This window comes from Candidozyma auris, chromosome 3, assembly GCF_003013715.1.
Source record: "Candidozyma auris chromosome 3, complete sequence".
NCBI lineage: Eukaryota > Fungi > Ascomycota > Pichiomycetes > Serinales > Metschnikowiaceae > Candidozyma > Candidozyma auris.
The window spans coordinates 739875-765038 of record NC_072814.1 but is presented as its reverse complement, the minus strand read 5'-3'; the positions used below and the strand labels follow the sequence as shown (position 1 = coordinate 765038).

Genomic DNA, 25164 nt, shown 5'->3' with positions numbered 1-25164 from the left:
GGCTCTTTCCTGTTGGGGTATTTTATCGATCTTCCCAACCTGGCGCCAGTCGCCAATCCCTGTAGTCCGGAGCCTTGATCTGTGGTAATCGCCCCTTACTTCCCCACATTTGCCTTCGGTTATTTTTCCTTCCATGTGCTTTGTTCAGGGCTTTGGCGTTGTCGAACCAATCAGCGCTTGCTACTGAACTGGCACTGGGCAGGCATACATGTGTGTGAAGAATGTTCCCGTGGTGGTTCTTGATAAGGTGATCCCTGGATGACTTATGATCTGAAAAGCCACAGCTAGTGATGAAGCTGGGAATGCTTACGCGAGCACTATTCGTCATGCTGTGGGATCATAGAAATTTATTGGCTGCTGCCTCCACAGTCATGGGACGGTTATGCTTTAGAGTTCCTAGTGATCAAGGCTTAACCTGGGGCAAGATAAGGTAAAGGTAGAAAATATTGTAAGAGCATTGAGGTGAAAGGATAAGATTTGAGGAGGAGATGAGTGACGCAAGGGTCATCAAGATGATCATTGAAGTTGTTGCTGGCCAGTGGGAGTACATGGGAGTTGTTGAGAGCTTGAGGGAGTTGTTGGAGGGTTGCAGTGGAGATTTTTCGCAGCCATTTTGTGACAAGCATGTTCTCTGTTGAGACTCAGCCAACTGGATCAAAAAATTTTCACCACCAATTGCGATTTCTTTGATCTCTTGATATTGCTACCACTTTGCTCGTAAACAATACTAATTAGTTGCGCTACATGAGGCTCGAGTACCTTTCTCTCTGCGCGCATAGTCCACTGTTTACGCGTCGCACTCAGTTTACATATCTCAAGTAACTGATCTACAACAACTGCCAATGGTGACTCGAAACCTGAAACGGGCGAGCTCCGATCCCTTGCTGAAACCCATCGTATCAACGGTTTCCAACCCGATCCCAACAAAAGAGCTTGTCAACCGGCTTGCGGCCTTGGCTGAACATCTATCATGCTTGGACCAAGGGAGCGTGGATCCAAAGAAATACGCCTCTGTAGCCAGGGACTTGGCTAATACTAAGCTTTTGAATCACCAAAACGAGGCAATCAAGGCCCACACATGTTGCTGTATTTCGGATATTCTCAGGATATACGCCCCCGAGGCTCCTTACTCTGAGGAAGAGCTCTCAAAGATTTTTAGGGCATTCTTCGACCAGCTAGGCAATGCTCGGGATATAAATGATTCATACCATGCACGACACTCTTACCTTTTAACGCGCTTGGTCGAAGTCAGATCCATCATTTTGGTGGTAGACTTACCTGAGGCAGGTGATCTTATAACCCTCTTGTTTGAAAGAATGTACGATTTGGCTGCAAAAGGGTTCCCGCACAAGTTGGAGCTGTTGGCCGCTGATATGCTAGCAGCTGTGATCTCAGAAGCAGAGTCGATACCTAAGAAGGTTGTCTCCACAATTTTCAAAAGTCTCACTTTTACAGGCACTTCTCTTACTGGTGAATCCTCGAATATCTCTCATCCTGGATACACGTTTTCCAAAGCTATATGCGAAGCAAATATTGATAAGATGTCACGACAAGTGGCTCAATTGTTCTCTGAAATGTTGGATGAGAGTGCCAAATCTAGTGGAGGATCCACATCCTTCACGAACGCGTCCTTCAAGACGTTGGAAACGATTCACACTTGGTCTATTCAAATATGGAGACATGTTCCTGAAATGTTAGGTTCAATCATCGGCTTAATAGGTGACGAACTTACGTCTGACTCCGAGAAAGTGAGGGTGATGGCTACCAAGACAATAGGTCAAATCCTTGCCACTTCTCAAGAGGACACAACCCATGTCAGCATCGACAGTAATGTTGTTCACTTTGTGAGCACCCACAAGGATGCTTGGCTAGGCTGGCTCAAAAAAGCATCTGATGTTTCTCCCAGCGTTCGTCTGACATGGATCAGCCTGATTCCAGGCATATTGAATTCTCCTTCGATCACCTCAGAGATGTCAAACGAATTACGCATCCACATAAAAAAGAGTCTTGTCGATTCTAGTGAGAAGGTAAGATCGGCGGCATGCACTGCCATAGAATTATTGCCCTTCTTAACTTTCACCAGTAAGCTTCTTGATGAAGAAGTCCTCCGCACATTGTTCTCACTTTGTCGTGAGCGTGATGAGAACTCAAGGAACAAAGTGATCAGGGCCTTGTGCTATGTTTATGATAACTATATTCACATGAAGCAGGAGAACGAAGTTGCTGACTTTGGAAACCTTCAACTCTCAGAGTCAAGAAAGGTGGAGGAGATGATCTTGCGAGAGTTTCCGAACCAATTTCTCCAGCTCAACTATATAAATCTTCCGTCCATCACAACTACGGTAGATGTGGAATTATTCGAAAATGCTCTTCCGTTTCAAAATGATGCAAGCAAGCGCGTACTTCGTGTGTGCCAGTTCTACTCGGTGCTCGATCAAAAAAGCAAGGAGGCGTTCACTGCAATAATCTTGCGTCAACAAAGATACGCTCATGCATTATCTAAATTCGTTGAGCTATCTCAACAGTATCACTCCTCTGGGTTCGACGAGGGCGACAAAGAGAATATCGACAGTGCCAAGGGAAACAAGCCCTCTAAAGATGACTCGTTAAAGAAAGTTGAAATAATAATCTCGTGGTTCGCTTCCCATATTCCTCAAAACTTCAATGCCCACGCATGCTTGGAAACACTTTTCATGCTTAATAATGGTCGTCATGCAACATTATTGAAGAATTGCATCTCACCTCGTCTGGATTACAAAACGGTCAAGAATTCGATAAAGGAATTTATCTTGAATTTAAGTAATCAAAAATCTTTCAAGACAAAATCAGTCAAATCATTGGTGACATCAGCAGAGATGATTTCAACCATTAAGATATTACTTTACCGAGCTTCCCCTATATTCTTCAATAGGACCAACATTGCAGAATTGATCTCGATTGCAAAGAACTCTGACAATGACTTCTCAGAAATTTCAAATGAGTTGCTTGAAACTTTTGCCCAAGTCAATCCACAGGCTTTCGATGACCATATTGAAATTATGGCAGATATGCTCATGAATGATGACTTTTACCATCCCAAAAACGGCGTTGAAACGCTTCTTCGCTCGATGTACTACTCAATCAAAAAATCACCTAGCTTGTTTCCAGACAGCTTAATATTCACTGACAGATTACTTCGATTAGCCAAGGAGGGCTCACCGGTTCAAGCCAAATACGCTGTCAAATTGTTGGGCTGTCATCATCACAAGGAGAGCTTTTTGGCTGATATCGTCTCATCTTCAGTACCATTGGATCCAGAGGACCGGGGATTGCTGACAAAGCTTTCCTCAATTGCCGAGGTGTGTCTTATTCACCCTATTCTTGTAGAGCAGCATGTTTCAAAAATCAACTCTTTAATCACTGAACAGATACTCAAAAAGAACCGACATAAGGAGAACAGTTCGCTCAAAGTGCTTTGGATTGAAAAGAAAGAATTAGAAATCAATCACAGGGCCTATCAACAACTTCTTGAGAAACTACTTGCGATAAGATATATCGTCAACAGAATTCGCTCCTTGTGTCTCAGTGAAGATATTGCAAGTGATCCAGGTTTAATAAAGCAATTTGAAAAGCCTATCAAATTGCTTGCACTTATTGTTGCAAGAGGTGGCGAGATTGTCAAGCAGACAAGTGATCTGATTCCAACACCAGTATTATATCAGCAGCATTTACGTTTAGCTGCTGGGCTCGCTATACTAAAGCTTGGGCAAGTATCGATACTACACCCGCTTTTAAATCATGACATAATGGGAAAAATTGGTCGGTTGATGTATGACCAATCAAAAGTGGTTAGAGAAACCTTCATGAAAAAATTGCAATCTTATTTGTCAAGAGCAAAAATCCCCGAAAAGTTTGCATACCTCGTTTTTTTTATGGGACACGAGCCCGACTCGAGCCTACAGCAGTCCGCAAGCACATGGATTAAGTCGACATACCAGAGGTTAGAGGGCAAGAAAGACATGACATTTGAGCGTGCCCTCGCGAGACTTATTCATGGTATCGCCCATAACGAGCGTTTTCTTGATCACATTTCTACCGAGGATGAAACCGCAGACTTTACTGGCATACTTCGTGGTCTTGAGTTTGCTCTGAAATTTATCATGATGTATCTTACTGCAATATCCAAAGATGAAAATATTTCCTTTTTATATTACATTGCCAGTCGTGTGAAACAATACAGAGACGCCACGATTTCGTCGTCTTCATACGAAGATGCAAACACTCCACTGGAAGCTGTGAACCTATACAGAGTTGCGGAGTTGTGCCAGCTTCTCATCAAGGAACACGCCGATCAGATGAAATATACCTTACAGACCTGGCCTGGAAAGTTGAAACTTCCCACAGATATATTCTCACCAATGGAGAACTTCGAAGAGGCTCTGAAAATCATTGGAAGGCAATATATTTCTGACGATATACAACTTGAGCTAAGAAGAGCATTAAAGAAAACTTCCGCTCGTCTTAGTATACCACCATCCAGTGCTAGTTTCCCAACTCCCACAAGAAAGCGCAAGGCCACAGTTAAAGCAAAGAAGTCAAAGTCAAAAGTTAGAATTGTTAAGGAAGCAAACGGTAATCTCACTTCCAAAAAGCAGTTAAGAAGAAGCTCAAGAGCAAGGAAAGCTGTTAGATATGACTTTAGTGACGATTCCGGAGATGATGGTGGCGACAGTTATGAGCTGCTTAGTGCTGGCGAAGAATAAGGTGACGAATATGATCTTTTGCTTCACTTCTACAATTACTAAAACGTTATTTATCGTTCCATTGGGCTAATAGTATTGAAATTGCCATTATTGAGGTCTTCCACAAGGAGCTGCAATCTGGTAGCAGCAGGAAATGCTTTGGATATTCCTTTTGGTGTCCATACCCTATCCAAAAGAATAAAAAGTTTGCGTGCTTGTTTCCCGTATTCTCTGTAAAATTGGTCCGCTGCAACCTCCCACCAGTTGCTCACCACGAGGTAATGGACGTTGGTGATTAAGGAAAAGTCCGTATTGAGTATTCTGGCGAGGAATCTCCACTGAGCCCCTATGTTGAAAAGATCAAACTCATCTTTCCTGAAATGAAGTGAGATGGCAGCCCACAAAGAAATTATACCACCGATTCTCTCTTCATACTTCACTTCGTCTTCCCATTTGTTTTCGATACGTTTCCAACCCATTCTCAAGCGGCCCTCTTCTGTATCAATCGAGCAAGAGTAGCCAAGAACGAAGCAGCATTTCTTGACAAACCGTGCGGTAAGGAAGAAATCGAGCTCTTTGAAAGTATTGAGTAGATGAAACACTAGAACTGCCAATGGCTGCGCCGCTGTAGCTTTCACTGTGACCTCAGTTTCAGCCTGTGAGATGATTGCCTTGGAAACAGCATTAAGAAGATATTTATAGCGGAGTTCGTCACCCTGGACCAGCCGGATTAACTGTACAACATCTTGAGCAACCACGCGGCATTGCTGAAGGGAATTGGAGAGCTGTCCAAAACGCTTCGTAATGTTCCTTCGCGATGCACCCATCTCGCGTTTGACTTGTGGATTTTGATGAATACGAGCAACCACGTTTTCCTTGATGTCGGCGATATGCGACCTCCATTTCATCACCTCCCTCTCTAACTTTTTAAAATCCGTAAGGCCCATTGTACGTTTCTTTTCTTCTGCATCTCGTAGCCTTGCCCTCCGTTCTTCCTCCTTCTTCTTGAGTGCCAACTCTTCCTCCTTCTTCTTTTGTTCAAGCCTCTTCCTCTCATCTTCTTCTTTACGTTTTTGTTCAGCAATCTGCTTGCGTCGTTCCTCCTCTCTTCGTTCCTGCTCCTCCTTGAGCCTCATTTCTTCCTCTTTTCGCTTCCTTTCTTTCTCTTCTGCGACGATTGTATCGATCACGGATGATTGGGTTGCCTGGGTCACCTTGAAGTTCTCATTAAGGGCATCTATAAGCTGGTTTGTCTGGTAGTTAAACTCTTCAAAACTATTTTGAAGCATACCTATTCGCTTCTTTTCATTTTCTTCCTTTCTTGTCACTGTTTGAAGCTCCAATTGAGATAGTGCCTCTGTGATCAGGTACTCGATAGTCTTATTTGTGTCATTACGCTGAGCAGATTGAACTTTGTAGGCCACAGGACGCCTTGCAATAACCGTTTCGGTCTCTGTGGGTAGTCCAAACCTCATGAGGGTAAAAGGATGGCCTCGTAGCTTTCCTAGGGTCTAAAGTATCAAAAACTATCTCTTTGGAGTGCCAGTGAAGAGGTACGGATGCAATATCTGCGACGGCCCTTTATTTGATCAGTTGACCGAATTGGAGATGAAAAAGAATTTAACTTATGGCGAATTAAAGACCCAGGTTTTTTCTCTGTATATATAATTTTTTTTTGTCTTCTTTTCACATATTTCCTTCTTCCATTGTTCTGTCTCATGCCACTAAACCTATATCCTCTTAACTATGGAGTGCATTTATCTCGCACTCTCAAAAATTTTCAATCCTAACACTAAGGCTAGTGTCCGCTACATCATACGAAAACCATGATTAAGCCGTGGATTCGTACGTTCTCCACATCCAGCTCTCTTCTAAGAGCAGGCTACTCCCTGGTGGAACCAGTGCATCACCTTGTGAAAGTGAACAAGGCTGCGTTGAGTCCCCGGTACGAAGAAGTATTGATTCCCAAGGACGACATCAGGTCTCTAGGTTTCAAACCTACCGAATTTGAGCAGGACAGAGTGAAGGAGCATTACCAAAACACTCTTCAGAGCGATTTGTTGCTTGCCCTATATGAACACGATGCTCAGACCATCGAGGGACAGAAACGTAGAAGGTGGGAGCCAGACTCGCCCTATGCCCTCTACCGTCACCTCAGGAAGGCCAGACATGTCAACAGACCACAAAGAGATATCCACCCCATTGGGCCTGAGAACGTGCCTCAGCTCACAGGAATCGCTATTTCTTTGTATTCCAAGGAGATTGTGCAAGAGCCTCTATGGAACATTGCAGCTAGATTACAACTTGCGCAGCTCACTAATATCAAGCCCAAGCAGCTTAAGAACAAAGTCAACTACCAGGCCTGGAAGCTCAGAAGGGGAAAGAAGTGTGGTGCCAAAGTGATGCTCACTGGTCAGGAGATGTCCCGTTTCTTGACAACTTTGACCGAATTGGTTTTACCTAGAATCAGAACTTTTAAAGGGATCAAGGAGACCTCAGGTGATAGAAATGGTAACATTTCTCTCGGGTTGGAGGCTGCTGATGTCAAGTTCTTCCCTGAAATTGAGCACTTTCAGGACTTGTACCCCAAGACATTTGGGTTCCATGTGACGTTCAAAACTACTGCCAGAACAGATGAAGCAGCAAAAGCATTGTTAAGTTCCTTTGGGCTTCCTTTTTACGATCCAAAGGCCAAAGAAAATAAGTAACTGTAAATAGATGTATACTACGGATAGATATACTGCGATGCCATACGCGCTCAAATGTAGTCCTCGCAGATCCGGGGAATCAAAATAGATCATTAACGCATTCATACTGAAGACATCATGGAACTGCCTGGGATGTCGGTAGTTCATGACTATGCTATTTTGTACTCAAACAGGATCACTCAAAAAGATAAAAGGTGGACCGATGGGAGGCTCCGTTTCTATGAACTCAATAGTAAGATAGAGGTCTACTCCGAAGAACAGTTTTTAGTGGCCTCTGATTTCTATCCTTCAACCAAGAAGCTGCCCTTGGAGACAGGTGCTTTTGAGGAAGGAACAGGATATACATTGCCAAGTGGAAAGTTAGTTGTGTCGTTTCAAGAGTATTTGGGTTGTTCTGTACGCGACGTTTCGAAGATCTTCAAGAAGGCCTCTACGAGGAATAGGGACTCCAACGAGGCTTCAACCAACGCAGCATTTGTCAAAAGCGAAACTCCAGTGAAGCTAGAAGATGTCAGGTTTACAGGAAGTTTTTTGGAGGGCTCTGTGCCCATGCCTGAGGAATTAAGAGCACTTACCACTGAACCAAAGGTCTCATCTTCAATTGCCCCAACGCCATCCAAAAGAAGAGTTGGTCTCAGCAAGACAAGGTCAACACGTAAAAAGCAAAGTGATCTCATGTCATTCTCAAGTGGCCCATCTGTGAGCGATCGTTTACGAATGTATGCTCCAGGAAGGCTACCAAAAATCCGAAGAATCTATCCACGCAGCTCAAATCTATATAGGCGACTTTACAAAGAGCTTGCAGTGGGTGAGACCGTTGAGTCTGATTCGTTGATTAAAGTCCCCCATGCTGGCCTAACGCAAGTCAAGCAGGAATTCAGTCATTAGAGTAATACGGACGAGGCCATACGCAAAGTCATTGAGCAGACCCTAATGAATTGGCTATTTGCGTGTATGAGCAACTTGCTGCTGAACTGAATGTACTGGAACTCGTCTACATTCCGCTAACGCAACTGAAATTTTGCTCAATTACAGGATCGGAGAGAAGTTTTGGCCACAAAATAGTAGATCGTCTCTCCATTGGCATATAGCAGGGGAATATTGACGATTCTGGAACCACGATGGTCGTGACGTCGAGCTTGTTACGATTACCAATTTAGAAAATTTGGATAGGCGTATGTTCCACCACACAAGAGTTGACCCTGCAGTGAGTAATAAATGATTCAAAGCAAATGAACTTTCCCTCGCTTGGACAACAAAGCTCGCTGTGGTGAATTCAAAGTATTTTTTGATGCTACAATCAAATAAGAAGCAGGGGTATACAAAGGTCTGCTATAATTAATCTGTAACGAACAAGGAATGGCAAAGTTTATTTGTGAGAGTACACGTGTGCCCTGATAACCGATCAGGAAGACGCAAGAACAATGTGAAGTGGGGGGAACATTTCACCTCCACATTGATAAGGTGAAACCTCCTTTACAGAACCACCATAATGCAGATGCCACATATATGTTAATTAAACCCCGGGGTCAATTTATTCGATAAGGTGATCGCTGCATGCCGATAAGGTCGCTACCTTGCCATAAACGCCGTGAGACACCCTCCTATTTACTACATTGCCGGATGCACATGGGGAGGCTGCGCAGTGAGAGATTCGGTGACAGGAGGCGAAATCATTTCTGCGCAATAACGAATCTTCGTGCTTCACAAAGCTCAAACACTAAATTTTCCTTCGGGATACCACGGAATTTGGAAGTTCATTATCTTAGACAGGGTTTTGCTATAGGAGCTGCGGAAGGTGCTAAAAGGGAGGTGGTATCAGTGAGCTTTTGGCGGAGTTTTTCCAGCATCGGATTAACTAATGTTCCTATGGCTACACGTGGGAGACTCGCCATACCAAGTCCAGCCTAACAAAAGAGGTCTGACCTCCCAGATCTTTTTTGATAAGCTTGCTGTTTTAAATTCTCAGTTTCAATTTCACTTTTTATTTTCTTAATTTTTTTATTGTGCTTTCAAGATTTGTGTTTGTGTGACCAGGCATCAACGTGGGCACCTTAAAGGGTGCACACGTGCGGTCTGGGGAGACTTTTTTGTGCTGCACTGCTGCAATTTTCCGCCCATTTTGGCGTTCCAAGCAATAGGTGTGCCACTTTCGCGAAGAGAAAGTGCCACCAGCGTGGAGCGCTCACTATATTGCAAACACGCAGCGCATGGAAGCTGTAATTGCGGCAAAAAGACAGACCGTAGCGGAGGCGGGTGCGCCGCAAGCAGGTTTTTCCACAAAGTATAAGTTCAAGGGACCCCCCTTGGTAACCCCAATTTTTTGCATTTTCATTTCCTTGATACATATACATTGTTGAAACCTACACTTTTTTTTTTTTTCGGCTTTTTTCTTTTTGTGGATCTAGCCTTTCTCCTTGTCTAAGCGAACAACCGCCCACATCTGTCCTGAGCTTGCGAGGATTGGATTCTGAGAGACCGAATTTTTGTTAACAAGGGAAATCTAATTGGTGTCTGCAACTTCTAGAGATCATATTAGACTCACCAAGCTTTTTCGATTATTAGGTTTTTCGCATATTTATCCAACCTTCGATAGTCTTGGTGGACCGTCCAGGCCGTTAGATTCGCACTGTGCGCACAACCACTGACGCTCTCGTTTTTCTTGGTTTCTGCCTACCATCATCACCATAGAATTTTCGCCATCTCCAGTTCTTTCTGAACTATATTTCCTGAGCAGCATCCATAGCAGAAACTTTTAGTCCAAGTTCTTTTTACGATCTATATCCAACGTTCAACCCACCTGCTTGATGATTTCAATATAGCCCGCTCAATTCATCATCTCCTTGACACAATGTCTACCACCACTTCTACTAGAACGACTCCCTCGTTCGGCCCAGGTCGAGGCTCCCCACGCATACGGCCATCTCCTATATCACATTTGCCTCGGGAATTCTACTCACAGGGCTTGAGATTGCATTCTCGCAGAGGGTCCCTTTCAAGCAGCCCGGATGGCAATCGAAATCCGAGGAAACAAAAGCTTGCGCTGCCGCCAAACATATCCCGAGACATCGATCCCTTTTTGGCAAAGTACTTGAAGCCTTCGGTGAACGACAAGCACGAGCTGTACTTCAAATCTTTGGAAAAACACTTCAACGTGCGTGGGTACGATTTCTACAGCCAGTATTTCAACAAATCAACGGTGCCGACAAGCCCAAGCCAGACCCAAACGCTCAGGTCTTATATCAAAGAACGTCGGCGTGTAGTTTCGCCTTTAAGCCGACAAATACCCACTGACACCTTCGACAATGAATCGCTGAGCGACGATGATGATGATATAAGTGAGGACCGTATACGAGGTCAAAGAAGACGCAAGTCAACTGGGGAGCTGATGTCTCCGGGTCCCACCAGTAAGAAGCTTCATTCACAGGTTTACACCACGCGGCTTCCGCTGGACTTTATGAAGTGCGCCATCGATGACCTCATTGACCTCATCCATCGCATGCTCCAGTCACTCATCAACCTCAACGACAAGGGTGTGCCACCCGTGGTTTCTAATCCTGGCAGTGTTGAGTCTGGGGAATTGCCGGCAGAAGAAAAAAAGAAGCTTTTGACGAGGTTCCATTCGAGAACACCGCCAGCTATCTCCATCAAGACATACCTTGCACGTCTAACGAGGTTCAACAACTTTACCCAGGCAACATTGCTCACAACGATCTACTATATTGACCTCTTGTCACATAACTACCAGCCATACTTCACGCTAAATTCGTGGACGGTGCACCGGTTCTTGTTGGTAGCGACGATGCTTGCACAAAAATCACTTGAGGATTTCTTCTACACGAACGACCACTACGCCAAAGTGGGCGGTGTAGCGCTTACAGAGCTTAATTGTCTCGAATTGGACTTCCTCACGAGAGTAAATTGGAAATTGGTGCCTGCCAAGCAAATGGATGATCATACCACGTCAATCAGGTACAGCAAGCAGGTGCTAGATCTATACTATGAGCAACTTATCGGTCTAATGGGGGCTAGCGTCTCGGAGCACAACAACGTTGTTTATAAGTTAGCCGGTGCAGAGCACATTTAGAGGAAATATAAGCCCGAGCGTCTGTTTGACGATACGGGAATAACGGATAAACGGGACTTATGAGGGTCATGAGTCGGAAAGGAATTAGCTAATGATAGAAATAAAATATTAAACAAGAAAAAAGCATCTATTGTAGTCGTCTGGAATATACAGAAGTCAGGGAAAACGCCGAAGGGGCAACGCTTTTTGCACCTACTTCGGCGGCGCCCCACGGTGCGACTACCCAATTCAAGGTATATTGTTAAGCATGCCAGGCAAATTCACATTCTCTTATTGTGAAACTGTCCGAACCGGGCGAGTCCAGGCCTGTCCAATTCAGCGCCAGCACTTGATGATTAAGTATTACTAAGGGCAAATTCCGTCAAGCACAACAATCAAGATCCCCTCTGCGCAAAGCACGATTTGACTAAGAGGTCCGCATTTTAGTCAGAATTGTTCCCTGCACCAATTCCGCTGGTGCGCACGGGTCGGTAAGCGATAGAAGAGAACCAGTGACAAAGGCGATCAAAAAGATAAAAAGATGAAATGAAAATAGGAGGAGACAGACCAAAGAAAGAACACAAACGCACAAAAACCCACAAATCTCAACAAATCCTTCATTTACACATGTTCTTGCAGTTTGTGCGATTTACTCTGGCGCTGGCTTAAGCGAGTCGGTGTCTCTTTTCGCGAGGCGTTAGCTAGCAAATTTCTCTTTGTCCCTGGGTCTCCCGCAGAACAATGAAACCTTACTAGTCAGAGGCAAAAAGCGCCCTCCAGAAGCTCTTGTCTAGGCTTATCTGCCTTGGAAAATAAGAAGAAAAAAAAAAAAGGAAATAAATATAGATAACCATTTGTAAGCATCAACGTTGTTCAACAATATCGCCCCCGCTCGTTTTGAGCTCCAGCTGTGGCCACAAAAGCAATATTTTGCTGGCGGAACTCTCGGTTGATATAGCCGTTGTGTGTTTCCTCATACAGCGGCGCCGTGCAGTGAGACAGAAAAAGTGGTCGTACAGGGGAAGTCTAGGCTACAATAAGCCAATCGTATAAAGCCTAAACGGTTCCACATTTTCCAATCTCTTTTCTTATCATTCGTTTTTTTGAATCCTCTTGCATTGGCTATGGTGGTACCTACTGCGTCTTCCGACAAGGTCAACCTGCGTAACACTGCTGGCGTCGATTCAACCAAATACCCTGGGTCGGATTGTGACTCAACTACCCCAGACGACACAATCGATGAGTACAACCCAGCTGAGACAAGGTCGATTATCAGCAATGAGCATGCTAGTCGTGAAGAAGTCGAGCGACTTCACTCCTTGTCTAGAGAAGTAACTAACCTCACCTTTTACGAGGGAGATCTCCGTGTGGACCCCGATGCGTTTGACTTGAGAAAGCTTCTTTACACGCAGATCAAGCAGTCTGAGCTTTCGGGAGTGAAGCTTAGGGATATGGGTGTCTCGTTTGAGAACATGACGGTCAGAGGCATCGATCAATCGTATGCTTTCTTACCCACGCTCTCTGATGTCTTGAACATGCCAGCCTCCATTTTCAGAACCTTGCGTTCAATAGGCCACAAACCCGAGAAAGACATTTTGCACGAATTAAACGGCTACGCTAGAAGCGGAGAAATGGTGCTTGTGTTGGGGAGACCTGGAGCTGGCTGCTCGACATTCCTAAAGGCCCTCACGGGCACTGATTCTTCTATGTACACGGGCATCTTTGGTGACATTGAGTACGATGGATTGCCCAGAAATAGCATGGTTCGCCACTTCAAGCAGGACTTGATCTACTGCCCTGAATTAGATACCCACCATCCCCATCTCACTGTGGAGCAGACATTGGATTTTGCCATCCGTTGCAAAATGCCTGATAAGCGAGTCAATGACATGTCGAAGGATGACTACGTCAAGTTCATGAGAGAAATGCTTGCTACAGTGTTTGGTTTACGTCACACTTTCAAGACAAAAGTGGGTAATGACTTCATTCGTGGTGTATCTGGTGGTGAAAGAAAGAGAGTCTCCATCGCTGAGGCATTGGCATGTCAGGGCACGGTCTACTGTTGGGATAATGCCACTCGTGGTTTGGATGCTTCTACTGCTTTGGAGTACGCCCAAGCCATTCGTGTGTCTACTGACATCTTAAGATCAACTGCTTTTGTCACTATTTATCAGGCTTCTGAAAACATATACGAAACTTTTGACAAGGTCACCGTTTTGTACAAGGGTCGCCAGATCTACTTCGGATCTACTAAGGAAGCCAAGGCATACTTCGAAGACATGGGTTTCGAATGTCCTCCAAGACAATCTACCGCTGAATTCTTGACAGCGATCACTGACCCTCACGGTCGTTTCCCCAAACCTGGATTCGAAAACAAAGTTCCTCGTACTGCCGAGGACTTTGAGGCGTATTGGTTGGCATCTGACGCTTTTAAGAATCTTAAGAACGAGATTCAAGACTACAAGTCTGAGCAAAACCCTGATGAAACTAAACGTAGTTTGATCGAGTCCATCAAGCAACAAAAGCAAAGGGGCCAAAGAACTGGCTCTCACTACACGGTGAACTTCTACGAGCAGTTTCGTTTGAATATGATGAGAGGTTTCCAGAGCATGAAAGGTGATAAAGCATACGCGGTGACTCAGACGATTGCCGCTATTGCCCAAAGTTTGATTGTTGGCTCTCTCTATTACAACACTCCAAATGACGTGTCTGGTGCATTTTCGAGAGGGGGTGTGATTTTTTTCTCGGTTTTGTACTTGTCATTGATGGGTCTTGCAGAGATCTCCAACTCGTTTAATCAAAGACCAATTATGATGAAACAACATAACTACTCATTTTACCATCCATCAGCATGTGCCGTTGCCGACGCCCTCAGTTCTGTGCCGCTCACTCTCTTTATTACCATCGTTTTCTCTTTGATTCTTTACTTCTTGTCTAATTTGAAAAGAGACGCTGGTGCATACTTTACATTCTTGCTTTTTTCATTCCTAGTGTCTCTAAGCATGAACGGTCTATTCAAAGCTATTTCGGCTTGGAACAAAACAATTTCTGCTGCCAATGCATTTGCTGGTGTCCTCATCTTGGCTGCATTGATGTACTCGTCTTTCATGATTCAAAGACCATCCATGAGGGTATACTTCAAGTGGATCTCTTATATTAACCCTGTGCTTTACGGTTTCGAAGCCATGCTCACTACTGAGTTTCACGGACGAAAAATGGAATGTTCCGGTGCAAACCTTGTTCCCAGAGGACCTGGCTATGACTCATCTCGAGCAGCTTGCGCTTTTCAAGGTTCAGAACCCGGCCTGAGCATCGTCAGTGGTGATGCTTATGTTGAGACTGCTTTCACATACAGCTTTAGTCACGTTTGGAGAAACTTCGGTATCTTGATTGGTTTTATTGTGTTCTTCATTGTTGTTGCCGCAATTGGTTTTGAAGTTGTTCGTCCAGTGTCTGGTGGTGTCGACAGACTTTTCTTTTTGCGTGGCAAGAAGCCTGAACACATTTTAACTCCCGAAGAGAAGGCGAAGGCTGACGCTGAGAGGGGTGGCGAAGGTGATTCCGATTTGGAAAAAGTTAAGCCTGAGAAGACTGCAGCATCATCAAATTCTGCTTTGGCAGACTTAGAATCGAAAGACATCTTCTGCTGGAAAAATGTTGACTACGTGATCCCATACGATGGTGGTCAAAGGAAGCTCTTGGACGACGTTTCTGGTTTTTGTATACCTGGTAAGTTGACCGCCTTGATGGGGGAGTCCGGTGCTGGTAAAACTACTTTATTGAACGTGTTAGCTCAAAGAGTCAACATGGGTGTTATCACGGGAGATATCTTGGTGAATGGTAAGCCACTTGATGGATCATTTAGTCGTCGTACTGGCTACGTCCAACAACAGGACATTCATTTGGCTGAGACAACTGTCAGAGAAGCCCTTCGTTTTTCAGCCCAGCTAAGAAGACCCAATTCCGTTCCTGACAGCGAGAAATTTGAATACGTGGAAAAAATTATCGAGATATTGGAAATGGAAGAGTACTCTGATGCTATTGTTGGTCAGCTTGGATCTGGCCTTAATGTGGAACAACGTAAGAAATTGACTATCGGTGTCGAATTGGTCGCCAAGCCCTCCTTGTTACTATTCCTTGATGAGCCAACTTCGGGTTTAGACTCCCAATCTGCATGGTCCATCGTAAAACTTTTAAGAGATTTGGCTTCTGCTGGTCAGGCTATTCTTTGCACAATTCACCAGCCCTCGGCTACCTTGTTTGAAGAATTCGATAGGTTGTTGCTTTTGAGAAAGGGTGGTCAAACTGTTTACTTTGGGGAAATTGGTAAGCGTTCGAGAACAATCTTGGACTATTTTGAAAGAAACGGAGCAAGAAAATGTCTTGAGCAAGAAAACCCTGCTGAATATATTTTGGAAGCCATCGGTGCTGGTGCCACTGCCTCAACAGATAAAAATTGGTTCGAAGTGTGGAGCAACTCTCAAGAGAAGATCGATGTTGAGAAGCGTGTTTCCCAGCTTATTGAAGAGGGAAAGCAAAAGGCGGGCTTGTCAGAAAAGGAGGCCAAGGAGCTTCAGAATCCATACGCTACCAACATCCCTTACCAGTTTGTCATCCTTGTGAGACGCACATTTCTTGCTTTCTGGAGAAAGCCGCTGTATATCATGGCAAAGACATTCTTGATGACAATCAGTGGTTTGTTTATCGGTTTCACTTTCTTTGGATTGAGCAAGTCGATCACAGGTATGCAAAACGGCATGTTCTGTGCTTTTTTGTCAGTCGTTGTCTCGGCCCCCGTTATCAATCAGATTCAGGAGCAATGTATGGCTGTTCGTGATGTCTTCGAAGGCAGGGAGAGACTCTCCAACACCTACCGTTGGTGGCTTCTTGTTTTGGCTCAATATGTCTGTGAAGTACCTTTTAACTACGTTGCAGCTGCATTTATGTTTGTCTCGCTTTACTTCCCCACAAGGGCTGACTTTTCTGCTCCTCATTCAGGCGTGTTCTACTTGACACACGGAATTTTCTTGCAACTTTTCAACATCTCATTTGGATTCTTGATTTTGTATTTCTCACCTGATGTTCAATCAGCTGCGGTGTTGGTGTCGTTCTTTTACAGTTTTATTGTTGGTTTTTCCGGAATCGTTCAACCTGTGAGCTTGATGCCAGGATTCTGGACATTCATGAACAAGGCAAGTCCATACACCTATATCATTCAGAATTTGGTTGCGTCGTTCCTCTACGATCGTGAAGTTCACTGTTCTGATAAGGAGATGGCTTACGTATCTCCACCAGAGGGCCAAACTTGTGCTCAATTCCTCGGTGATTTCATTCAAAGTGCTGGTGGCTATTTGGAAGAGCCAAATAGCACGACTCAGTGTGCTTACTGCAAGTACACCAATGCCAACGAATACCTCTTGACGATCCAAACGAAGTATTCGAACATTTGGCGTAATGTTGGTTTTTACTGTGCCTACATCGTCTTTAATATTTGCTTCTGTCTTTTCATGTACAAAGTGATCAGACTTTCATCGTGGAAGCTTCCAACCATCAAGCTCCCATCTATAAGACGGAAGAAGGCTTGAGGGAAGAACGCTTGAGCAAATCTACTTGTTCTGAGTAACAAACAACTTGTTTATAGATATAAAAATAACCAAACATTGTATATATAGAAATGAATTCAACATCATCAAGGATCATCCGTTAGTCATAGCACGCAAGTTGAAATCGTGAGTTCCAAAGGCATAACATGAGTCGTTAAAAGAAATACGACTAGGATTGACTGCTTTGTGAAATCCAAGATAAAGAAAATTCAAAACGCTGCACTCATTGAGGTTTCAACAACTCAAACGAGCAACACAACTTCTTGTCAACACTCATCACAGCACCATAGTTGTTGAATTCACCGCAATAATTAGGGGCCAGGAATACTGTGACTAATCTTCTTCTGTTGAAAAATTCGTAACCATCCTCAACGACCATGTGACCTCTCACGATCAAGTCCATGTCGAACTTGTTCAAAAAATGGTCTACATGTTTTTTACCAAAACAGTATGACACGCCTCTGTCATTTTTGGGCCAGTGAGTCTCGGAGAATGTCTTCAATTTCGGATCAGGATCGGACCATAGTAAATCAGCCAAAAGGCCCTTATCTGGAATATCCGTTGGTCTTTGGATTTGTTCAATCTGCTTTAAGTCGCGCAACTCAGGAGATAAGCCTCCGTGGATAGTAAAGATCTTGTCATTGATAGACGCTGCAATAGGTAAACTATTGAAGACGTCGACGAAGTTTTTCCACAACTTGTGACTGCCAGAGACAAGGGGTAATCTTCTTTTACATTCATCGTAAAACCCGTATATCTTGGTGATGTTGGCTGACTCATGGTTGCCTCTCAACATAAAGAAGTTCTCAGGGTACTTGATCTTGTAACACAACAAAAGTAAGATAGTTTCCAACGACTTGTAACCTCTGTCAACGTAGTCTCCCAAAAACAAATAGTTGGTATGGGGCGGATGGCCACAAGAGTTGAAGATTCTGATGAGGTCATGATATTGGCCATGGATATCGCCAACAATTTTGACGGGAGGAGACAACTTCAACATGGTGGGTTGGTCCAAAAAGATCGATCTAGACTTTGCAGTGATTTGCTTGATTTCGTTTGGTGTCACAGGCAACTTGTCCCTTGGAGATCTTGCCTTGAAAGCCGAGCTGGATCTTTTCTGTCCCACGCTTAACAATCTATCAATAATGCCATCCAAGTCAAATTCAACCCTTTTGGCGCTTGGAATGAGAGGTGGAGATGAGGGAGCGGAAGAAGAGTTGGCTCTTGAGGTCAACTTGCGACCAAGATCGCTAAACTTCGGAATAGCCTGGGAGTCATTTGACTTTGCGGACTTCCTTGCCTTGGATATTTCTGAGTTGGTGAAAGATGGGCTCGAAGACAGGCTAGACAGTTCCTGAATAGGGTCGAGACTGTCTGATTTTTGTAAGAATGGAGCGCCCTTGAAGTTCACGGGCAGGTTTGAAGACACTGAAGAGATCAGGCTCTCGTCTTTCACTTCACCGTTGGTGAAAACAGACAAACCGTTCAGACTATCAATGGAGGAAGATGAGTTTGTCGACTGATAAGACGAAGGCGCCAACCACTCTTTTGTAGACCGCACGGCAGAGCCGTTCAAGGCAGTGGCCAAGGAAATATCCACTTCGAGGCCAAGCTCATCACGGCGACCTGAAGGGGATTTTCGGTCGGAAATCTTGAGCGGGGAGGAAGCAACTGAACGAGGTATATTCTTGGGTCCAACAGAAGGAGTGACTAAGGAAGTAGGTGTTGGGGAAGAAGAAGGGTATGGAGCATGAGCGTTTTGAGTCTCCTTTTCTTGAAAGGAAAAGCTCTTCAAACTCTGGTCTAAATGTTCGCTACCGTTTCCGGTAGGCCGAGATAGCGGGGGCACGGTGTCATCCAGGTCCAAGTCAAGAGACTCGAAGGTGGAAGCACCGTTGTTCAGTGTAGCTGGGCTATTCGGTAGAGGGTCATTTTTGGACGGGCTGTTTCCCATAATTTGGATTGTGGGGTACTTGAACGAAGTAAGCTTGAAGCGGGGTGTTGGAGGTGTTTATAAGATTTGAAAAAGGAAAAGGTGGTCTAAAGGTGTAAATATAGTGTAAGTCGTTATTTGTCAGAATTTTTGAGGATGTGCGAGGAAATATATCTAATTAATTAGCAGGATGCGGGTCGTGCGCAAAACCCGTTTCACAGGCAGTATAGAGCGTGGCACCAGGAAAAAATGAGAAACGAGCCTGGCTGTGGCGGGAGCTCGCCTCTAAGTACTCTAGGTGCAATGACGCCGCGACTGCCTGTCAAAGTTGAAGCTGGGGATCACAAGGAACAAGCAGAAAGCAGCGATGATTCACGAACGCAATATAAAAATAAGCTGGATAAAACGTGATGAGTTCTCCTCTATTTATACCTGATTTCTTGAGATCCCCATGGTTCTTATTCTACGGTCTTTCTTACATCACCGTTTCGATTGCGTCTCGTTAACGTCCATGTGACTGAAAGAGATGTGCGCTAGTCGGTTCCGATACCCATTGGATGGTCTAACGCCAGGGGCGTGAAGCAACCAAGACCTGGGGAACTCGGGAAATTGGCTGATTTTCTGTATTGTCTTGAATTGCGAAAGTCGTCAAAATCTGTTTGTAGCCATACTTTTTCCCCCTTTTTTTTTTTATTTTTCTTTTTTTTGCAACCTTGTGTCTTGCGGATTGGTGTAGTAAGCAATCTTGGCAGCTGGCAGTTCGCAACTTTTTGCCATTGCGGGACCAGACTTTCAAACGGGGTAAGGGGTGAAGATGCGTCCAGATTGCCAAAGCTCCTTCCGGAAATCAAAATTAATATGAAGATTTGTAGATATAAAAAGAAGTAAACAAAACAAGATCGAAATCAGAATATTTCCGCTTGGAAAACTCGACAGAGATGTGTTCATGTACTTGCTTTAATTGTGGGGATCTGAATGAGAGCCTGCCTAACTTGTCCTTGGCAATCACACGAGTATTAGGAAGACATTTGGATATTACAATAAGAGGAATAAAGTAACACTGCTACAACCAATTGAGCAAATTTGTGGCTGATATTGGCTACAATTATAAAATTTTCTTCACTAGTATTGCAAAACAGCCGTAGTGGGCAGTGGCTGCAAATGAGCTTGTGCTTAAACAGTGGTCACTATACGTCAATTTCAGTGCTTACATATTCTATTACATCTGGCAACATCTTTGCAAGGCTACCAAACATGTAGATTTCTTATCGCATAAACTTAAACTAGAGTCTTCCCAACAGTAATCACAATACACCGCCCACGGTGTTCTATCTCAGCGAAAGTAGAAAGTCAAGTGTTCATGCCTCGCCTGCTCTGGTGCAAGATCGATGATAACATCTTTCTTGAATCTTTCATCAATCTGTCACAAAAAAGTGTTAGCAAGTTGACATTGCTTCGGGCCATCTTACCCTAGCATTCGCGAATCATTCACAAACATGTTCCGCAACCTCAACAGAATGGCTTCCTCAATCAAATCGGCGGGGTGCCTTATCATTGGCGACGAGGTCCTTAATGGCAAAATCCTAGACACAAACTCGTTTGAGTTTGCCAAGTACTGTTTCAAAGAGTTGTCGATCCCAGTGAAGAAAACAGTGGTATGTGGAGACGACGCCGACGATATCATTCGTTCCCTCAAGGTGCTTACTGACGAGAATTGTGATTTCATTGTCACTTCTGGAGGCATTGGCTCGACTCATGATGATATCACCTACGAAGCATTGGCTTCTGCGTTCCACGTTCCGTGTAAATTGGACGAGGAAACCGTCAACAGAATGCAGAAACTAAGGGGCCCCTTCTTGTCTTCGTTAGGAGAGTCGGAATTGAAAGCGTTCTATAGGATGGCAACGATACCTCAGCCGTCAGAAACTACCAAAGTGCTGAAACTATTTATTGACGAGTCTCTTTGGGTGCCGATAGTTGGGATCAATGAACGCATTTTTGTCTTGCCTGGTGTTCCTCAACTATTCAAACGTCTCTTGTTTGGATTGGGCGAGTCAGTGAAGCCTAGATGTGCATCCCAGAGCTACACACGCTACTTTGTCAAAACGAAGAAGTTTGAATCAAATATTGCTCCATTTTTGGGTGACATACAAAAGAGATGCGACGACACTCACGGGAAGCGAATCAAGATCGGCTCATACCCTCATTTCGGTTGGGGCGTCGTTACCGTCAGTATCATTGGTGACAGGTCTGTTCCCAAGCAGGACTTGCGGAAGGTTGTCGATGAAATTGTCAATACTGTGAATGGAGAGGAAATCACAGCGGAGGAAGAAGATCACCTTACCGTGGATGACCCCAGCCCGAACGACAAGTAGCTTTCAATACGTAAGTTTATTAGATATACATACCCCTCGTGCATAACACGGTCCCATCTATTGCAACTTTTCCTCAAGAAGCTTCTTGACAGCCTTAAGAGCTTCGTCGATTCCCTCAGGCTTGTCACCCATGCCCTGAACGATGTTACCCTTACCACCAGCCTTTCCGCCGATATAAGCAATGGCAGCTTGGGCAACCTGACTGGCATCAACACCCTTGCTAATCGCCTCATCTGAAATGTAGCAGCCGTGAGCAACCTTTTCGCTAGTACCGGTTATCATGTAAAGACACTTCTCCTTGGCTTGCTTCTTGATGAGGTTGAACGCCTCAGTGATAGCCTTAGCATTAGCACTAATTGGAACATGAGCAACGAGGAAAGGAGCCTTTGATTTCTCCTCATCCTTCAACCACTCGTTGATGACTTCCAAAGTTTTCTTGGACTCTTCCTTCTGCTTAGCCTTCAACTGGTCCTTGATGGACTTGTCTAATTTGCTAAACTTGTCGTTGAGTTTCTGCTTATCCAAGACTGAAATGGACAACTTTTTCAATGTAACACCGAGCTCCTTTGCCTGCTGCTCCTTGTCTGGACCGAATGGCAAGTTCGAGGCATGGTCCAATTCGGCATCAAAGTCCTTGGCAATTTGCTGAACACGGTGAGCATCATGACCAGTCACGGCCACAATTCTTCTAATACCCTTTGCAATACCAGATTCTTCGATGATGACCAAGTCTTTTATGTCTGCAGTCTTGGCAACATGGGTACCACCACAGAGTTCAATAGAGTACTTGTGCCACTCCTTGTTCTCTGGGTCCTTAAGCAACTCAGATACTGGCTTACCAATTGAGACAACTCTGACAGGGTCTGGATAAACTTCACCGAACACAGCCCTTAGACCGTTTATCTGTTTGGCAGTAGCTAAGCTGACATCTTCAGCGTACACTTCCATGTTGGCCTTAATGTTTTCATTGCAGATTCTCTCGACGTCCTCCAATTCCTTGGTTGTCAAGGCTTGCTTGTTGCTAAAGTCGAACCTCAACTTTTCAGCAGCGACCAAAGAGCCCTTTTGGTCGACACTGTCACCAAGAACCTCCCTCAATGCAAAGTTCAAGACGTGAGTACCAGTGTGGTTGTTTCTAATTGGCCACCTTCTCAATTCATCATACGTAGCGATGAGCTCGTCACCGACCTTTAGGGTACCTTCAACCAAGTTACCTGTATGCAAAACGTACCCAGCATATGACTGAACGTTGGTGACGTTGAATTCAGCGCTTCCATCAATGACCAAAGAGCCGGTGTCGTACTCTTGGCCACCTCGTTCAGCGTAGAATGGGGTCTTATTCAAGAGAATACCGTATTGTTGACCAGCCTCTGAGATGGAGTCAGTGAACTTCGAACCGTCGTAAAGAGCAACAATTTTAGACTTAGTGTTTTCCAAACCGTACTTGTAGTGGTCATCAGTCTTAGGGACAGCGTCGTTCCCGTCTAATTCAGACAATGCATGGACATCCAACTTGATTAACTCAGCACCGCTCTTAGAACCAGATGCCTTCGATGCTTCCTTGGATTCTTGTTTTGCCTTTTCGAAAGCAACCTCATCGATTTTCAAGCCAGCTTCTTCAGCCATTAATCTGGTCAAGTCGACGGGGAAACCGTATGTATCGTACAATCTCCAAACATCCTTACCAGATAACGTTTGCTCAGGGGTCTTCGAAGCGATGATAGCATACTGCTCAAACAATTTCTCACCCCTGTCTAAGGTCTTAGCGAAGGAAACCTCTTCCTCGACCAAAATTTCCTTCAACTCAGCCAAATTGTGGGCGATCTCAGGGAAAATCTTAGAGTTTTGCTCTATAACAACGTCAACTAGTTGCTGGAAAAACGAGCCAATTGGGTAGTTCATGTACTTTCTCACGTAACGAGAGCCTCTTCTCAAGATTCTTCTCAAGACGTAACCTCTACCTTCGTTGTTTGGCACGCCACCGTCAGTGATGGCGAAGGTTAGCGTTCTGACGTGATCAGCAATAACTCTGTAAGCAGTGTCAATACCATCAACATCGTCAGCGCCAAACTTGCCCGTATAAGGTCTGACACCAGTAATTTCACGAATCTTTTCAAAAATTGGGGTGAACACGTCCGTGTCATAGTTGGAGAACTTGTTTTGCAAGATAGACACCAATCTCTCGAAACCCATACCAGTATCAATGTGCTTGTTTGGTAAAGGTCTAAGCGAAGAGTCAGCTTCTCTATTGTACTGAATAAACACAATGTTCCACACTTCCAACACGTTGGGGTCGTCCATGTTCACCAAGGAAGCAGCATTTCTGCCACCAATTCTATCGTAGTGTATTTCGGAACATGGGCCACAAGGGCCTTGGTCACCCATTTCCCAGAAGTTGTCGGTAGCATTACCAGGCAAAATATGGTCTTCAGCCACACCGACGTCCAACCAGTACTGCTTAGCCTCCAAGTCCGGCTTCAAACCGTTCTTCTCGTCACCTTCGAAATAGGTCACATACAAACGGTCCTTTTCCAATTTGTAGATGCCCGTCAACAACTCCCAGGACCACTCAATAGCCTCTTTTTTGAAGTAATCGCCAAACGACCAGTTGCCCAACATCTCGAAAAACGTGTGGTGGTACGAATCTTTACCCACATCGTCCAAGTCATTGTGTTTACCACCAGCTCTGATACATTTTTGTGAGTTAGCTGCTCTCTTCAAAGAGGCAAAGTCAGAAGTGGGGTCAACGGTTCCGAGGAAGATTGGCTTGTACTGATTCATACCAGCATTGGCAAACAACAACGTAGGGTCATTGTGGGGCACCACAGATGACGATGGCACGTAGGTGTGCTGCTTGCTCTTGAAGAAGTCCAAGAATGTCTGTCTAACAGTGCTAGCGGTCCAGGTTGTCATGGTGTGCTTGCGAGTTAGGGTCTTTAGCATGGAGCATGAAGCAGTGGAAGAAATTTCTCTATGGTGGAGGTTGAGTGCAGGACACTGACATAGATAAGAATGGGATTATTTAAAATGGTGGTGGGAAGCTGAGAGATAATTTAGATGGAGACCAGTTCAATGTGTGCTTGGTGTGTGCTATATGGATGGATATGTGAAATTGCTGATTTGGTGGGTTTGGCTGGAGCCTGGCGTGGGTGAGTGCACTGAAGCCGTAGACTGGCGTAAAAGAAAGTTGACCCAGTGACGTCATCAAGATGAGGTTTTAAGACAAAAGTATTGAAGGATTCTGATAAAGATGGCTGAAAAAAAGACAAGGTTAGTGAAACAAGCAGGCACGCTTGAGCATGTGTTGTGAGCTATCCAGGCGTGAGAGTCACACCACTACGGTAGTAGCATGCAATTGACAAAATTTGTATTGATAAAAGATACCTTTCGAAGGTTATTGACAGCACTTCGAAAGAGAAATAGAAAACAAAAGAAATAGAAAAAAAAAAAAAAAAATTCAGTTGAACAATTCGATCTGGCCCTAGACCAAGTCCTTCTGAACCATTGTAGTAGAGAATAAATTACTTTTTCTGAGCCTCAACGAAGGAACAGAGGTTTTAGTGTGCGGATCCCACAGAGACTCCATCATAACAGACATTCTCGTTCCAAGTCGAAGGATGAGAATTTCACAGATAAGATAAATTTTCCAACCCCAATACATTCTTTAATTGAATGATACCTTCTAAATAACTTGGCCTCCCGGAAGATCTTCTTCCTATCACACATTTCGCAGCCACGAGCAGTTTAGAGTCACTCAC

At 44.5% G+C, this 25164-nt stretch overlaps 9 protein-coding genes across 9 annotated transcripts; 6 read left to right on the top strand and 3 right to left on the bottom strand. All coding sequences in view use genetic code 12, as the record gives it.

The window, feature by feature from the left end:
• Nucleotides 1-842: 842 nt before the first annotated feature.
• Nucleotides 843-4742, top strand: PDS5 (Pds5p; the record flags this gene model as incomplete). Its single annotated transcript, XM_029033519.2, has 1 exon — nt 843-4742. One exon carries the CDS (start codon nt 843-845, stop codon nt 4740-4742), a length of 3900 nt encoding a protein of 1299 aa, XP_028892111.2.
• Nucleotides 4743-4792: 50 nt separating this feature from the next.
• GLE1 (nucleoporin) lies at nt 4793-6196 on the bottom strand (the record flags this gene model as incomplete). The annotated part of the gene is made up of 1 exon (XM_029033520.2): nt 4793-6196. One exon carries the CDS (start codon nt 6194-6196, stop codon nt 4793-4795), a length of 1404 nt encoding a protein of 467 aa, XP_028892112.2.
• A 351-nt stretch (nt 6197-6547) lies between these two features.
• Nucleotides 6548-7429, top strand: CJI96_0002976 (mitochondrial 54S ribosomal protein uL5m; the record flags this gene model as incomplete). The annotated part of the gene is made up of 1 exon (XM_029033521.1): nt 6548-7429. The coding sequence occupies one exon, from the start codon at nt 6548-6550 to the stop codon at nt 7427-7429; it is 882 nt and encodes a 293-aa protein (XP_028892113.1).
• A 117-nt stretch (nt 7430-7546) lies between these two features.
• CJI96_0002975 (uncharacterized protein) lies at nt 7547-8317 on the top strand (the record flags this gene model as incomplete). Its single annotated transcript, XM_029033522.2, has 1 exon — nt 7547-8317. The coding sequence occupies one exon, from the start codon at nt 7547-7549 to the stop codon at nt 8315-8317; it is 771 nt and encodes a 256-aa protein (XP_028892114.2).
• Nucleotides 8318-10280: 1963 nt separating this feature from the next.
• CJI96_0002974 (uncharacterized protein) lies at nt 10281-11516 on the top strand (the record flags this gene model as incomplete). Its single annotated transcript, XM_029033523.2, has 1 exon — nt 10281-11516. One exon carries the CDS (start codon nt 10281-10283, stop codon nt 11514-11516), a length of 1236 nt encoding a protein of 411 aa, XP_028892115.2.
• Nucleotides 11517-12619: 1103 nt separating this feature from the next.
• On the top strand, nt 12620-17080 carry SNQ2 (ATP-binding cassette transporter; the record flags this gene model as incomplete). Its single annotated transcript, XM_029033524.2, has 1 exon — nt 12620-17080. The coding sequence occupies one exon, from the start codon at nt 12620-12622 to the stop codon at nt 17078-17080; it is 4461 nt and encodes a 1486-aa protein (XP_028892116.2).
• A 241-nt stretch (nt 17081-17321) lies between these two features.
• Nucleotides 17322-19052, bottom strand: SAL6 (Sal6p; the record flags this gene model as incomplete). The annotated part of the gene is made up of 1 exon (XM_029033525.2): nt 17322-19052. One exon carries the CDS (start codon nt 19050-19052, stop codon nt 17322-17324), a length of 1731 nt encoding a protein of 576 aa, XP_028892117.2.
• A 1475-nt stretch (nt 19053-20527) lies between these two features.
• On the top strand, nt 20528-21406 carry CJI96_0002971 (uncharacterized protein; the record flags this gene model as incomplete). Its single annotated transcript, XM_029033526.1, has 1 exon — nt 20528-21406. One exon carries the CDS (start codon nt 20528-20530, stop codon nt 21404-21406), a length of 879 nt encoding a protein of 292 aa, XP_028892118.1.
• A 57-nt stretch (nt 21407-21463) lies between these two features.
• On the bottom strand, nt 21464-24319 carry ALA1 (alanine--tRNA ligase; the record flags this gene model as incomplete). Its single annotated transcript, XM_029033527.2, has 1 exon — nt 21464-24319. The coding sequence occupies one exon, from the start codon at nt 24317-24319 to the stop codon at nt 21464-21466; it is 2856 nt and encodes a 951-aa protein (XP_028892119.2).
• Between the last annotated feature and the right edge of the window lie 845 nt (nt 24320-25164).